Source organism: Caretta caretta, chromosome 16, assembly GCF_965140235.1.
Source record: "Caretta caretta isolate rCarCar2 chromosome 16, rCarCar1.hap1, whole genome shotgun sequence".
Taxonomy (NCBI): domain Eukaryota; kingdom Metazoa; phylum Chordata; order Testudines; family Cheloniidae; genus Caretta; species Caretta caretta.
In genome coordinates this window covers 2,740,461-2,756,138 of record NC_134221.1, presented here as the reverse complement: position 1 = coordinate 2,756,138, position 15,678 = coordinate 2,740,461, and the positions used below count along the sequence as shown (strand labels likewise).

Sequence of the window (15,678 nt, the reverse complement as noted above, 5' to 3'; positions counted from 1 at the left end):
CCCTGTGGCCAGCAGTCAGGGTGGGGTCTTGTGCAATCTTCCGCCGTGTTTGTCGGCTGCTGTATTGCTGCACAGGGCCAAAGCTGATAAGCTACACAACGTTACTCCTTGGGGAATTCTGCACCAATGCACATGTACAGAATTTATGTCCCCTGCAGATTTCTTAGCTTCCCTACAGAAAAATGACTTTCTGATAGGGAAGTAGAGGGAAGCCACAAGAGCGGTCATACAACCTTTGCCAGCAGTATGTTTCAGGTGTCCAGGGCAGTTAGCAGAGAGGCAAATCACTCTGGGGCAGGGGCCGGGCCTGGAGAAGACCTGACTTGTGGCTTCTACCCTGTACCAGGCTCAGGTGCTCGTCCCAGCTGGGCTGGGGAGGACGGGACTTCCTCTTCCCCTGCGCGGCATCCGGGGTTGGATCAGACCCCCCCCAGATTTCTTCCCTGGCTGTAGAAAGCTTTGAATACTCTCTCCTCCGTGCCCCCCCCCCTTGCTTCCTACACCCATCACTCCTCAGCTGCAGGAGGGAGAAATCACTGTACAGGGAACTGCTCCCCCCATCCACCTAACCCTGGTGCAACCAGACTCCCCTCATACCCAGACCCTCCTGATGAGCCTCACCCTGCACCCAGAACTACCCCTGACGAATCCCACTCTCCTTGTACCTGGACCACCCTGACAAGCCACCTGCACCCGGATCCCCACCCTACCGAGTCCCAACCAGCTGCACATGGATACACTTCCCCCCCACACATACACTAAGGCCCCCACACTGAGACCCCCCGCTGCCAATCTCTATTCCCCCCCACCCCATGTCCAGACCTCCCCCTCTGAACCCCAACCAACTTTACCTGGACCCCCCTGCAAAGTCCCATTATCATTGCACCCAGAACCCCTCAACAAGACCCTGTGCATCCAGATTCTCTCCCCCCGAGCTCCCCCTCAGATTGCCCCACACTTGGATCCTGCATTGCTGAGCCTGCCTGCCCACACCTGGTGAACTTGGCACAGATGGGCAGGGCCCTGGGGTGTTTCTGGGACAGGCCCAGTCCTTGTGCTGTGTCAGGGTTGGATGCAGGTTCACCACTGAGTCTATCCCACATTTATTTGACAAATAAAATTTGCAGAATTTTAAAATATTGTGCACAGAATTTTTAATGTTTTGGGTGCGGAATGCCCTCAGGAGTACAAATCGTGATGCTGGTGAACTCGCAGCACAAGCAGTTTTTAGTCCTGCAGGGATAAAAAAGGCCAAAGAAAGGGTGAGTGTACGTATAGGGCTGTGGGAGCTGGCATTGTCGGAGAGGGGGGGAGAGGGACTTAGACTGGCAGTGGTCAGTCATTCATATTTTCTGTCTTCCCCGTCACCCTCCTATTCAGTCATTTTTGACTCTGATGCTCAAGCTCTGAAGACAGCAGCTGGACAAATAAGCAAAGCCCCTAGTCTAACTCCCACCCCCCAAGCCCAGACAGAGTGAGCTGCAGTTCCTTACATCTCTAAAAGTGATGTTGTCAAAGCCTTGGCTGGTGGCTCTCTCCTCTGGCCTCCTGCCTGCTGACAGCCTCCTCTTCAGCCAATAGCATATGCTCAAAGTTATTAGGAGCAGGAATACAGTGGCCAGGAGAATGCCAATCACCATTGCTGCCACAGAGCCCTTGGCAGGTTTCCCATCTGCAATCAGAAGCAAGTGCTGAGCACAATGGAAGATGACTGCTATGCCAGGACCCTGCACCATCGCCACCAGTGATGTGAGCTAGGTCAGGTCTCAGCTAGGCCCCAGCACCTGGCTTCAGGGGCTCAATCTGCAATATGTGGTCCATGCTACTCATCTCCCAACCCTTTCTAGCACCTGGCAGGGCATGCATCTGCCTAGCACACGACTAAGCCCCAGCACTGCCTGACTAGGAGCTCTCCTGAGAGCACAAGGGTAGAGGAGTGGCCTAAGGTAGTAGTAACTATCACTGCTTGCATTAACCCTTCAGGTTCCCCAACAGTGTCCTCACCCACAGGCCTGCTCCTGAGGGGCCCTCATGGGGAGCAGGAACTAGCTCCAGCCCAGGGCCCTCCTCCCCTACCTATGGAGCAGGTAGCATTTCCTGTTCTCCCCTGGCTGCTGGCCTTGCTTTTCCAGCTCACCCAGAAGACCAGCACCAGTGTGCGTGTCCCCCTCCCTGACTGCCCAGGGAGCCCCACTTCCCCTACTGGGTCCCTGCCAGCATTGGCAGAGCAGGCCCAGAAGAGCATTCAGTCTCTCCACTTCCAGCCCCCAGCACTCTCTCTCTCCACATGGCCTTCCCCAGAGGTGTCAGGAAGGGGGCAGGCTGCAGCAGGAGAGAGTAGCCCACCCCTGCGGGCAGAGGGCGAGAGCTCCAGGCGGGCCAGCATACAAGCAGAAGAGGAAAGGGATGTTCTTGTGCTGAAGGCAAAGGGGCAGGGAGTCAGGACTCCTGGGTCCTATGCCCAGTGCCACCTCTAATTCCCTGTACAGAGTTGGGTGACTCATTTCTCTACCACAGCTCCCTGCCACACCCTGCCCTGTGCAAAGGGGGCTGTGCCATGGGGCTCACAGATAAGTGGGGAATGGGGGTGCTCTGCAGTTATGCCTTGCTAAAGGCACAGCTGCTCTGACCTCTGGCTTGGTTGGAATCGACCTCACCTTCCATCTGGCCCAAACCGTCTCCATTACAGCCCTCTCCAGCATGGTACATGATATCGTCCAGGGCGATGGTCCCCCCGGCAGGCCACACACCATTGGTCACTTCAAAGACAATCTGCAGGGTGAGCGGGAATCCTGCCTGAGCCCCAGCACAGCCAAGCTCAATACCCAGGGAAGGCGGATGGGAGAACAGGTGTCCCAGCTCTGGCAAGGAGCCAGAATGATGCCTGCAGGGAGGTGCTACCCTCGCTGCTCAGCCCCCAGCACTGGCGGGCACTCCAGAGGAAGGGATGCTGGGGCGGCACCCAGCCAGAAGAGCAGGGAAGGGGGGAGTCAAAGGCCTGACTGCAGGTTGGAGAGAGCCCACTGCCCCCCAAGCCAATGGCACCTTGTGACTGGGGCTAAAGACAAACAGTCTTGGCAAGGAACTGAACCCAACCTGCTCAGGGTGGGGGGCAGGTTGGGTCCATTGGGTTATTTTCACTGGGGCATCTGAGCTGGTGCTGCCAACCAGCTGCATGGGCAGCATCCAACAGCCCCAGGGCCCCTACGTCACAAACGCACAGACACGTGTGTGACACTCTGTGCCCCATATTCACCACAGGGATATGCTTATGGTATAATTATGATGCATCTTCTACAAAACCTGTCATGGGAGGTGTCAATGGAAAAGTTACATTTGCTGAATATGATGATCCTATTTGTGTGCAGGTATCAGTTTTGTATCTGGAGTTATGAACATTGACTATGCACCTGAGTCTCAAATGTATTTGCTCCTGGATAACTCCCACAAGTCAGCTTACATCCAGCCTAGCCAGCATGTTGTGAATGAACTACTCAAGGTAATGGCCCATCAGTGAAAACAATGGGCAGCCTCACCTAAGGGTCTTTCCTGTGAACTTTCTAGCCAGAATAGGGGTAATGGCCCCTGCCATGACTCCTTGAAGCATGCAAGGGCATGTGACTAGATCATATGATGCTGGACTCCATCTTGTGCCTGTAGTTTTCCACAAACTATACTGGGGACTTTGTTTGGAACAAAGAAGTTCCCTCCACGTGGAAGAAATTATAAAAGGGGAAAATGACATCACCATTTGGCCTCACTCCTCCCACAACTCAACACCTGAAAAGACATCTGGAAAGCAAAGGACTGAAGTGGGGAGGGGTCCCAGGAGGGAAAGAAGGAAGCCCAGCCTATGTATGGAAGACTGGGGAAAGATTGGGGGATTTTGTTTATTTCTTAGGTAACCAACTTTGATCTGTACGTTATTACTATAATCACTTAAAATCTATCTATCTGCAGTTAATAAATCTGTTTTATATTTTACCTAAAAACAGTGGTTTGAGTGTAGTGCATGAAAAATCTTAGCTCAGTTAATAAAAACCTGTGCATGTCCTCTCCACATTGAGGGAGGGGATGGACTGGATAATAAACTGACACTTGAAGGGTTCATGTTTAGCTATTCCACCTGGAAGCAGGCAGGGCACACCCTGACTGTTTTGTAGAAGCAATGCACACATTGCTCTATCCAAGGACAAGGGCTAGATATGAACCATGAGAACTTGATTGTTGGGACAGCAACTGTGGGAAGCTTTCTTAGCCTGGGCTCAAGGCCTGAGAACCAGGATTGTAGTAGATAAAGGATGGTAAATAAGTATATTAATCAACGTCATACATTCTTTTGTGTATCTTTTTGCGGTAGCAGTGTGTAATGCTTAGGGGGGAGAAATATAATAAAAGGAGAAGGTGGAAGGCGGGGGGCAGAACAGCCCATCTCAGCTGACCAGCCTGCTTGCTTACATAAAGCTGTGTTCTGTCTCATCATTGAACCGCCACAGACACTGGTCAAGCTTTTGACCAGGGCAGGACAGTACAGTTCTGAGGTCCCTGGCTGAGGAGCTGATGGGGACTGTCTGGAGCCTCTCTATTGTTAGTTCATGAGTGGCTAAGAGAAGCCTCCATGTAACTGCAGCTGGATGTGTCCCTGTTTGTGTATGGCTGTGTGAATGCAAGTCCTGGAGAGGACTGCGGCTTGTCACAGCCTCACAGTGTGAGAGGGGGCCCAGAGGGCTCAGCGGTGTCCCAGTTCCAGGTTGCACCCCAGGGAAGTCTGTCACAACGTGGTATTTGCTCTTACTCCCCACCATGGATTGGCTGGGCCTGGGCTCAGAGTGCACTACCCACATTTCAAAGGGGAAAGGCCAGTGGTGGGGTGCCCACTCACAGAACAGGGACGCCCAACGCCTGCCCCGCTCAGCTCGCCCCGGGTGCCCACTCACAGAACAGGGACGCCCAGCGCCTGCCCCGCTCAGCTCGCCCCGGGTGCCCACTCACAGAACAGGGACGCCCAACGCCTGCCCCGCTCAGCTCACCCCGGGTGCCCACTCACAGAACAGGGACGCCCAACGCCTGCCCCGCTCAGCTCGCCCCGGGTGCCCACTCACAGAACAGGGACGCCCAACGCCTGCCCCGCTCAGCTCGCCCCGGGTGCCCACTCACAGAACAGGGACGCCCAACGCCTGCCCCGCTCAGCTCGCCCCGGGTGCCCACTCACAGAACAGGGACGCCCAACGCCTGCCCCGCTCAGCTCGCCCCGGGTGCCCACTCACAGAACAGGGACGCCCAACGCCTGCCCCGCTCAGCTCGCCCCGGGTGCCCGCTCACAGAACAGGGACGCCCAACGCCTGCCCCGCTCAGCTCGCCCCGGGTGCCCGCTCACAGAACAGGGACGCCCAACGCCTGCCCCGCTCAGCTCGCCCCGGGTGCCCGCTCACAGAACAGGGACGCCCAACGCCTGCCCCGCTCAGCTCACCCCGGGTGCCCACTCACAGAACAAGGACGCCCAACGCCTGCCCCGCTCAGCTCGCCCCGGGTGCCCACTCACAGAACAGGGACGCCCAACGCCTGCCCCGCTCAGCTCGCCCCGGGTGCCCACTCACAGAACAGGGACGCTCAGCGCCTGCCCCGCTCAGCTCGCCCCGGGTGCCCGCTCACAGAACAGGGACGCCCAGCGCCTGCCCCGCTCAGCTCACCCCGGGTGCCCGCTCACAGAACAGGGACGCCCAACGCCTGCCCCGCTCAGCTCGCCCCGGGTGCCCACTCACAGAACAGGGACGCCCAACGCCTGCCCCGCTCAGCTCGCCCCGGGTGCCCACTCACAGAACAGGGACGCCCAACGCCTGCCCCGCTCAGCTCGCCCCGGGTGCCCGCTCACAGAACAAGGATGCCCTGCACCTGCCCTGCTTAGCACCCGCTTGCAGGCCAGGGAAACCCCCAGCACTCAACCTGCCTGACTTGCCCATGGTGAGCTAACAGGTGGACTCCTCCATCACTAGTGCTCCACCTCCCTGCCGGCTGCGTCTCTGCATCCCTCCGGCACTCAGCAGTGGGAGCACTGCATGGGCATTGGCGGGAGATCTGCTGGCAGAGCCATGCCAACTCGCTCCAGACAGCTCCCTGCCTCCCTCTGGGCATGCCCCCCACCATTACCTGGAACTCCACAGTGTTCTGCACTGAGATGGTCGTGTTCCGCCAGCCTTGGCCCTGGTGCCCTTGGGCGCACCAGACTGTTAGTTCCCCCGCCATGCTGTACAGCTTCACCCTCAGCTCGCCACTGTCTGGGCCAGAGATGGAAGCAGGGGCCGAGGTCAATGCAGACAGCCAGGGACAGCAGCCCAGAGCTCAGCCTTTGCCTGGACTAACCCCACCACTCACACGGCCCAGTGCAGCTCAGACATTGGAGGGTAAACCTGAGCACCCTCTCCAGAACCAGAGAGGGAAACTGAAGCATAAGGAGGGCAGTGACTTGCCAGGGTCCCACAGCCAGTGAGTGTCAGGGCTGGGACTAGAACCCAGGAGTTCTGGCTTCCTGCTCCAACCCCTGCACCTGACTTGTGCAGCATCACCCTCTCTGCTGCCATTCCCAACTGCATCAGCTCAGCTGGCTGGCCCAGGTGAAGCCCCTGGGCCAGGATAGCAGGCAGGGACAAGTCCCGCTGCCCAGGTAGACCAGCTTAGGCAGGCCATGTTGCCCACAAGCCCCCTAAGCCCTTGTGCAGCTGCTCTTACTGACAGGGTGGGGCCTCCCCGTGATTAGTGCCCCAGGGCGCCTAGAACAGCCTGGCCAGCCCTCAGCTTCACTGACATCAGCTCATGGCTTCATCAGTCTGTTGGGATAATTCCCTCACCCAGGATTTAGCCCCATTTGGGACTCCCAACTCCCTGCTCTGCCTCTCCCCAGCTGGAGTAGCACAATGACTGTGGAGCCCCTGCCCACAGCTGGCCCCAGCCCTTTGCCTCTCACACACCAGCCCCCCATGCCAGCACTGGGAGCGAAGGCCCCAGGCTTGTGGCAGTAGGCGTCACTCACAGAAGTGCTCTGGGAAGTCCATGTGGTACCAAAACCGAAGGCAGGCGCCTGTGGTGGCTGGCAGGTGCTCGCTCAGCAGCCGGGCCGCGTTCCCCCCAGGCCCCAGCACGCTGGCATCGAAGTAAACGTAGTGACCTGTGGGGGAGATGCAGCAGGAGTACAGGGGCCAGCCTCCTTTTGCAGGCCAGGTCGGGTCTGCCCACCCCTCATCTCCCTGTGCCCTTCTGCCTACTGTGGCCCAGGGCTCCTCGTCCGACCTTGCCCAAACCCCTCGGGTTGACTCCTAGGCAGCACTCTGCTTCACCGGCCTGTTGAGGGACACTCCCAGGACACTCCCTGCCTCAGTGGGCAGCCACAGGCCCCTCGCCCCCAAGGGGTCCACAAGCAGGGCCAGGCGGAGGCACGTTGGTGCAGAAGGGCAGGGCTGTGCCCTGCTGCTTCCTGAGCCGTGCTGGGGCTGGGCAGAAACAGAGTCTCAGAGTCCAGGGCCGCCAGGCCTGTCAGCTGCACAGCTCCACACAGCATGCAAAGGGAACTGGCCGGCTGGGAGCCTGGCCAGACCCACATGGGGCGGATCTGCCCAGGTACCCATGGACGGGGGGCGTTGCACTCCATGTTCCCCGCAGTGGGCCCCGGTTCCCCCCAGCTAGGAACCTGACACCAGAATCCACAGAAGGGCTCGGTGCCCCCCAGCCTGGGCCAGAGCCCCATGAGCTCGGTGCTCCCCCCACAGCCTGAGTCAGAGCGCCATGGGCTCAGTGTCCCCCAGCCTGGGCCAGAGCGCCATGGGCTCGGTGCCCCCCCAGCCCGGGTCAGAGCACCATGGGCTCAATGCCTGCCCACCCCCAGCCCGGCTCAGAGCACCATGGGCTCGGCATCCCCTCCCCTTAGCCTCTCTGGCCCTCTGAGTTTCAGAAGCGTCTCTCTGCTCCCGCCAACTCATGGGGCTCAGTTTCCCCACCATTTCCCAATGTGGTCAAGCCCCACGCGCCTGTGATCCTGATGGGGGCCCTGGGTCAGTGCTGGTGGCTGGGCACCACCCAAAAGCCAAGCTCTGAGCTGGGCTGTCACAGAGTCAGTTCTGGTCCTTTGGGGTCACGCATTGCACCATCACTCCCAGCAACACCAGCCACGGCCGGCCACAGAGAAAGGGTGGGTCGCCCCACAGCCAGTGAGACAGTCTGGGGACACGGCAGTGCCAGCACCAACCCAGGGCCCCCAGCCAAGACCCAGACATCCTGCGTGGTGCTGAGAGCCACTGAGCACCGTGCTGAGCCGCAAGTCTCGCCGGGCAGAGCTCAGCCAGCTCCTGACCAGTTCCTGAGCCATTCGTCGTCTCTTCCACCCAGCCCCAGGGACCAGGCTTCAGTCCCACGCGACGTCTTGGTCCCAGTTCAGCTGAGCCGGGCCAGGACGGAGGAGAGGATCTGCCTCCCTCCTCCAGGGTGCAGCACATCTGCTGTACCCCAGCCCTCAGGAATGAGCCCCCCCCGGAGGCTCTGGCCCGGCACTCCTGGCCATGCTGGGCACTGTTCTGAAGTGAGGAGCCTCCCTGCTCAAACACTGAGTCCCCCAGCCCCCTTTCTCTGCCGCTCACCCCCTCCCAGGAAGGCTGCATGGTGAGGGCTACCTGCTCAGCTCCCCAGCCCTGCCCATCAGTGTGTGGGTCCCTTGGACACCCCCACAGGGCAGTCAGAACCCCGCCTCCAGGACGCCTCCCCCAAGCAGCCCCATCTCCGCTCCCACCTGGCCAAGAGTGCCTCTCACCTGCTGTCGTGCCCAGCGTGTGGTCCACCTCCGGGCCCGGGCTGGCCCCGCTTTTCCAGCCCCAGGTGTAGCTGCCCAGGGTGTGGTCTGAGGGGCTGGTCCAGCCACAAGTGTCTGACTCAAAGTCACAGGAACCTGCCAACAAGAGACCCCCTGCCCCATTACAGGAGCATGGGCTCATGGTGCCACTGGGGCATCCTCTGGGCCCATCCTGCACTCACTGGGAGAAGTGCGGGATCAGGCCCTTGGCAAGACCTCTGTGGGGCAGCCCCATCCCTACGAGCCTGGGCTGCTACACAGGATAACAGCAGCATGTCTCTAACCACGGGGACAGTCATCACCTTGCCCCCGGAGCATCCCCCAGCCCTGCCTGCTGCCCCCATACGCTTTCCCCTGAGCGTCCCGGCCTGCCCTGCTGCTCCGCGCTGCGCTCCCTTGACAGCCACTGCCGGCTACAAAAGGGAGCAGCACCAGCAGGAGGCTGACCTGCGGAGAGAGCAGTAACGGTGCCAGGGGAGCGTGCTGCCACGGCCGAGAGGGATGGGGGGGACTGTGGAGTCCTCCTCTCTGGCCCCAGCCTCGGGACAGCCTGTCTGCACCCCAAACTCCTCATCCCCAGCCCTGCCCCACCCCAGAGCCCGCACCCCCTGCCAGAGCCCTCACCTCTCCCACAACCCAACCCTCTGCCCCATAGAATCATAGAATCATAGAATATCAGGGTTGGAAGGGACCCCAGAAGGTCATCTAGTCCAACCCCCTGCTCGAAGCAGGACCAATTCCCAGTTAAATCATCCCAGCCAGGGCTTTGTCAAGCCTGACCTTAAAAACCTCTAAGGAAGGAGATTCTACCACCTCCCTAGGTAACGCATTCCAGTGTTTCACCACCCTCTTAGTGAAAAAGTTTTTCCTAATATCCAATCTAAACCTCCCCCACTGCAACTTGAGACCATTACTCCTCGTTCTGTCATCTGCTACCATTGAGAACAGTCTAGAGCCATCCTCTTTGGAACCCCCTTTCAGGTAGTTGAAAGCAGCTATCAAATCCCCCCTCATTCTTCTCTTCTGCAGGCTAAACAATCCCAGCTCCCTCAGCCTCTCCTCATAACTCATGTGTTCCAGACCCCTAATCATTTTTGTTGCCCTTCGCTGGACTCTCTCCAATTTATCCACATCCTTCTTGAAGTGTGGGGCCCAAAACTGGACACAGTACTCCAGATGAGGCCTCACCAATGTCGAATAGAGGGGAACGATCACGTCCCTCGATCTGCTCGCTATGCCCCTACTTATACATCCCAAAATGCCATTGGCCTTCTTGGCAACAAGGGCACACTGCTGACTCATATCCAGCTTCTCGTCCACTGTCACCCCTAGGTCCTTTTCCGCAGAACTACTGCCTAGCCATTCGGTCCCTAGTCTGTAGCTGTGCATTGGGTTCTTCCGTCCTAAGTGCAGGACCCTGCACTTATCCTTATTGAACCTCATCAGATTTCTTTTGGCCCAATCCTCCAATTTGTCTAGGTCCTTCTGTATCCTATCCCTCCCCTCCAGCGTATCTACCACTCCTCCCAGTTTAGTATCATCCGCAAATTTGCTGAGAGTGCAATCCACACCATCCTCCAGATCATTTATGAAGATATTGAACAAAACCGGCCCCAGGACCGACCCTTGGGGCACTCCACTTGATACCGGCTGCCAACTAGACATGGAGCCATTGATAACTACCCGTTGAGCCCGACAATCTAGCCAGCTTTCTACCCACCTTGTAGTGCATTCATCCAGCCCATACTTCCTTAACTTGCTGACAAGAATACTGTGGGAGACCGTGTCAAAAGCTTTGCTAAAGTCAAGAAACAATACATCCCCAGCCCTGAGCCCCCTCCTGCACAGTGAACCCCTCATCCATGGCCCCACCCCGCAGCCCTCACCCCACACCCTGACCCTCTGCCTTAGCCCTGAGCCCCCTCTAAGGTGACCAGATAGCAAGTGTGAAAAATCGGGACAGAGGATGGGGGGTAATAGGTGCCTATACAAGACAAAGCCCCAAATATCGGGACTGTCCCTATAAAATCGGGACATCTGGTCACCCTAGCTCCCTCCCACACCCCAAACCCCTCATTCCCAGCTCCACCCCAGAGCCCTCACCCCCAGCCAGAGCCGTCATCCCCCGCCACACCCCCAAATTGTGCAATATAGGGAAACTGTTAACCGCTTACTGTTTCCAGTCCATTTTTACAGTATTTTTAAAAATATATATCGGCTTACAAGGCACAGGGGCTGGGGGAGGGGGGACAGGACTTGGACCCGTTCTGGGCACCACCAAAAATTATACAAACCTGCTGCCCCTGGGCTGAGCAGCCGGTTCCCAACCCCGCCTTGGCTGCCATGTTGAGATTGGTAGGGCCAGTTCCTGTCTGACCACCTGTACATGTGTCACACCTGCCCCGGCCTTTCCACTTGGACACCGACACACAACTGGCCAGGACCCGTCCTAGGGTACAGCCCCCCTACCCATGGTCCTGTAGGAGCTGCAGAGAGAAGCCACCCAGAGACGTCCCGCAGGCAGGCGCCAAAGAGGGACCTCGGACTGCTCCAGACTCTGCTCGGTGCTGGCTGGCACATTGCGCCAGCTGTCCCCTCTCAGTCCTCACCTCGGCATCCCTCCTCCCCTCCCCTGCCCTGCCCCCCTTTTCCCGTGTCGCTGAACCCACCCCCTGCAGCTAGCTCTCCCCTCACTGCCCCCTGCTCAGCCTACTGGCCACCCTCCCCTTCCCCAGCCAGACTGCCCGGCTCTGAAGAGCTGTGTCTGGAAGCACCTGCCTAGTGGGCCCTGGGCGCTATCAGCCCCGTACCTGGCTCTGGGCAGCTGCTGGCCTTCAGGTGCAAATCATCGAGGGCGACGTAGGAGAGCTCACCGCCAGCACTCACCACCTCGAAGGTGACCTGCCAAAGAGAGCAGGGAGCAGATCCAGGGTCAGGCCGGAGGTCCCGCCAGAGCCGACTGGACACCACTGGGACTCGGCATGCTCTCATGGAGCCTGGAAGTGGGGGCCAGGCCCACCCAGGGCATTGCTCTGCTCCTCCTCTTTGTGCAGGCTGGGCCAGAGCCTGATGGACCCCCCGAGTCTCAGCCATGCAGCAACAGCATGGTGCCCCAGGACTAGCCCAGGTCTGCTCCAGCCTTCCAACCCCCTGCTGGCCGGTGCCCATGTGCCACAGGGAGGCGCATGGTGTAAAACCTACCCAGCTCCAGTGGAGGACTTGACCTTCCTTCCCCCTCACCAGGCCTGGCAGGCCCAGTCCAGCCTCCACCCATGTAGCGGAGTAGCCGGGGCTGGGGTTCAGCCCCAGAGAAGTCCCTCAGAGCACATCTCTGCTCAGAGAGCAGCTTCCCGGATCAGGCGGCCAGGGCTCTGGAGCTCCTCTCTGACTCAGGCTGGGATCTGACTGATCGCCCTGTTCTGTATAGGTAGCGCATCAGAGCACCAGTCAAGGACCAGGTCCCCTGGCTGTCTCACCTGCCAGTCCTCAGCCACTTGGACAGTCACTTTACCGTAGCGCCAAGCGTCCCCCTGCACTGAGCTCACGCTGAACAGCCTCCGCTGCACCCCCTTCTCCTTCACACCCACCGTCAGGGAACCTAGCGAAAGACAGAGATGGTGATATCTCCTGAGGGCCACCCACTGGAGCAGCGGCACCGCCAAGCCCATGGCACTGGTGGTGTTCCCGGGAGCTTGCTCTGCTCTCAACCTTCCTCCAAAGCACCATGGAGGCAGCATGCAGGGCACTGGGTGTCAGGGCCCCTGAGTTCTAGTCCTGACTCACTGCGGGGCCTTAGCCATTTCCATACTGGTGCAATGGGGCTGACAACATGGCACGGAAAGACCCCCCCAGGCTCTGTCACTAGCAGTTCCATGGGGAAGATGTTTCCAGGCACTGCCAGGACACTTGGCTGGCCGGCCTCGAGCCCTGGCTTGACCTGGCTAACTCTAGCCTCCCGGGGAGCTGGCAGAACCCACGGGCCTGAGAAATGCACCTGGGCCAGGGTACAAGTAGGAGGCAGTGGGATTTGATCCTGGGTTGGAGGTCCCCACACTCCTACTCACACTCCCTGTGAGGTCGCGGGCGGGGGTCGGGATGCCCAGTTTACCATGAGGGAACCAACCACCAAGAAGGGCCATGGCTCACCCAGCAAGTGTGTGGCAGAGCCAAGACGAGAACCCAGGAGTCCTGACTCCCAGGCCTGGCTTTAACCACAGAACAGCCTTCCTCCACAGCCTCTTGCCCCTCACTCCACTGCCCAGCATCTCTGCGCCCGCCAGCCCGAGGGGATCAAAGGCTTCCGTGCTCACCTGGGTCACTGGGGCTCAGCTGGTACCAGAAGCCCAGGCACTGCGGATGAGTCAGGGGCCTGTACTGCCCAGAGCTCAGAGTGGCTGCTTGCCCACGGGGCAGGGAGCCCTTGCTGGTATCAACAATCATGTAATATCCTGTGGAAAACAAAAACCAACAGCCTGGCAGAGAGAGTCACTTAATCATTCCAGGCCCAGAACTGAGATCCCTGGGCCCGGGGCACAGCCATGGACCCTCCAGCATCAGCCCCGATCAGACCACTGGGCACGGACTGGAGCATAGTCATGGACTCCCTTATCCCCCCAGCAGCATCCCTAGTCAGACCCCTGGGCACGGGGAACAGCTACAGATCCCTCTCCCCCATAAGGGCTAAGGCCTTTTTCTGCAGCCACATTAGGAGGGCAGCAGCCATGAGCTAAAAGCAGACAGTCACATCCTCACATTCCCTCTACATTACATCAAACCAATGAGCTATCAGGCTGTTAAGAAAGCTCCTGTCCCAATAGCACCACCATCACCCATAAGCAAGGAATCTCTTAAGATATTTAAAGAAAACTTTGTTTGCTGGCCTTCTGTCTGGCAAGAAATCGCTTATCAGCAGTTGTGGGTGGTGAAATCTCTTTTCTTTATTGTTTTGCCTTTATGGTCCCTACTTCTCTATTACTAAGGCTAAGATTGTGTCATGGTTATTTTTAGTAAAAGTCATGGACATGTCACAGGCAATAAACAAAAATTCAGGGTGGAAGCTGTGACCTGTCTGTGACTTTTGCTGCTGCAGCTCCATGGTTCCTTCCCCCCATACTGCGGTGGCTGGGGGGGTTCCCTATCTGCCCACAGCACCTGGGAGCTGCAGGGTGACCATATTGCCCAAGGAAAAAATGGGACACCCCCAGCCGCTCACCCGAGGCGTCCCCCTCCCCCTGCTCGAGGTCTGAGGAGGACCCCTCAGGAGTCTGTCACCTGTTGCTGGAACCTTGTCGCTGCTGTGGCCTGTCACTGGAACCCTGCCCAGGCCCCAGCTCCGGAGTCCCACAGCCCCAGGGGCTGAAGCAGGGAATGTCAGGGAGGTCTCTGCAAGTCACTTCCATGCAGGGTGACCAGATGTCCTGACTTTATAGGGACAGTCCCGATACTTGGGGCTTTTTCTTATATAGGCACACATTACTCCCCACCCCCGTCCCGATTTTTCACATTTGCCATCTGGTCACCCTATTTCCATGACCTCAGTGACATAAACCCAGACTTATCTATTGTTTATCTAAATGGTCTCTGTCTGGTTCTTTGATTGCTTCTGTCTGTTATATAACTAATTTTTGCTAGGTATAAATCAACTAAGATGGTGGGGTATGATTGGGTAAAGAATTGTTTCACAATAGGTTAGGACTGGTCAAAGAATTATTTTATAAAACTTTAGTAAAATGGTTGGTTAAGGTACAACTAAGCAGGACTCAAGTTTAACTATGTAAACTGGAGAGTCCAAAAGGAAATTCTTTGGATTGGAACCAGCTCCAGGACACAGCCCAGGATGTCCTGATCCTGCCTGGCCACCAGGAAAAGTTCCTCTGCCTCCTTGGGAACGGGAAGCATTGTCTCCTTAGCGTGTGTGTTCTGTTTGGTAGCTGTGAATAGAGGTTAAGGATATTACTGTGTAGGGCTCTTTCACTAGTAAAAGACCCCCCAAACCCACACAAGATTATGCCCTGAGCAGTGGCAGATTTAGAGTTTAGTGGGGCCCTGTGTGCAGCTTCATTTTTGGGGCCTGACCCTCGGGACCCAGCTAAGTAAGAGAACATTCTCTCGTATCTCCCCCCAAGTTTTCCAATCTTTTTTTCTTCATCCTCCTCCTATATTATAAGTAATAGGAAGTAAATTAAAATCATAGAATCATAGAATATCAGGGTTGGAAGGGACCTCAGGAGGTCATATAGTCCAACCCCCTGCTCAAAAGCAGGACCCATCCCCAATTAAATCATCCCAGCCAGGGCTTTGTCAATAAATAAATAAAATAAATAAAATAAAGTGAGGTACCTTGATTGTTTTTGAATTCTAACTTTTTTTTCACAGACCACTTGAAAATTGCTGAGGGACTCAGCAGACCACTTAATGATCTTACCAAACGTTGAACTATTGTGAAGTACTTTGGATAAGAGCGCTTTATAAAAATACTTAATAACCTTTCCTCGGTCCACCTGAATGGAGTTCTCAGACCACAGTTTAAGAACTTCTGGTCTAGATGAAAGCTTGTATTTGCATTATACTAATGTGAAAAATGCATAAAAATAAAAAGTACAGATGACACATGATGGAAAAATAAAAGTTAACTTCCTCTGAAGAAACTTACCCAATTTGGAAAAAAAAATTTATTCAGATAGCTTTCTTTTTCCACTTTTTTTTTAGAAAATCGTCAATTAAGTCATCGTAAGTAACATTTTGTAAAGAGGCACTTTCAATTGTCAATATTGTCGACCTTATCAAATGTTCCTGACTCGTATTTTGAAAATAATTTTTAACTCGTTTCAATACAGAAATAGAAC

General features: G+C 56.8%; 1 protein-coding gene across 1 annotated transcript in view; it reads right to left on the bottom strand.

The window, feature by feature from the left end:
* Positions 1–15,678, bottom strand: part of MAMDC4 (MAM domain containing 4) — a 46,698-nt gene that overhangs the window by 668 nt on the left and 30,352 nt on the right. Inside the window, exons 21-28 of the mRNA XM_075120586.1 lie at positions 13,144–13,281; positions 12,310–12,431; positions 11,644–11,734; positions 8,795–8,929; positions 7,028–7,162; positions 6,148–6,275; positions 2,658–2,772; positions 1,494–1,672 (exon numbers count right to left, since the gene is read on the bottom strand). Of these exons, the coding sequence (XP_074976687.1) occupies positions 1,494–1,672; positions 2,658–2,772; positions 6,148–6,275; positions 7,028–7,162; positions 8,795–8,929; positions 11,644–11,734; positions 12,310–12,431; positions 13,144–13,281 (1,043 nt within the window). The remainder of the gene's footprint in view (positions 1–1,493; positions 1,673–2,657; positions 2,773–6,147; positions 6,276–7,027; positions 7,163–8,794; positions 8,930–11,643; positions 11,735–12,309; positions 12,432–13,143; positions 13,282–15,678) is intronic.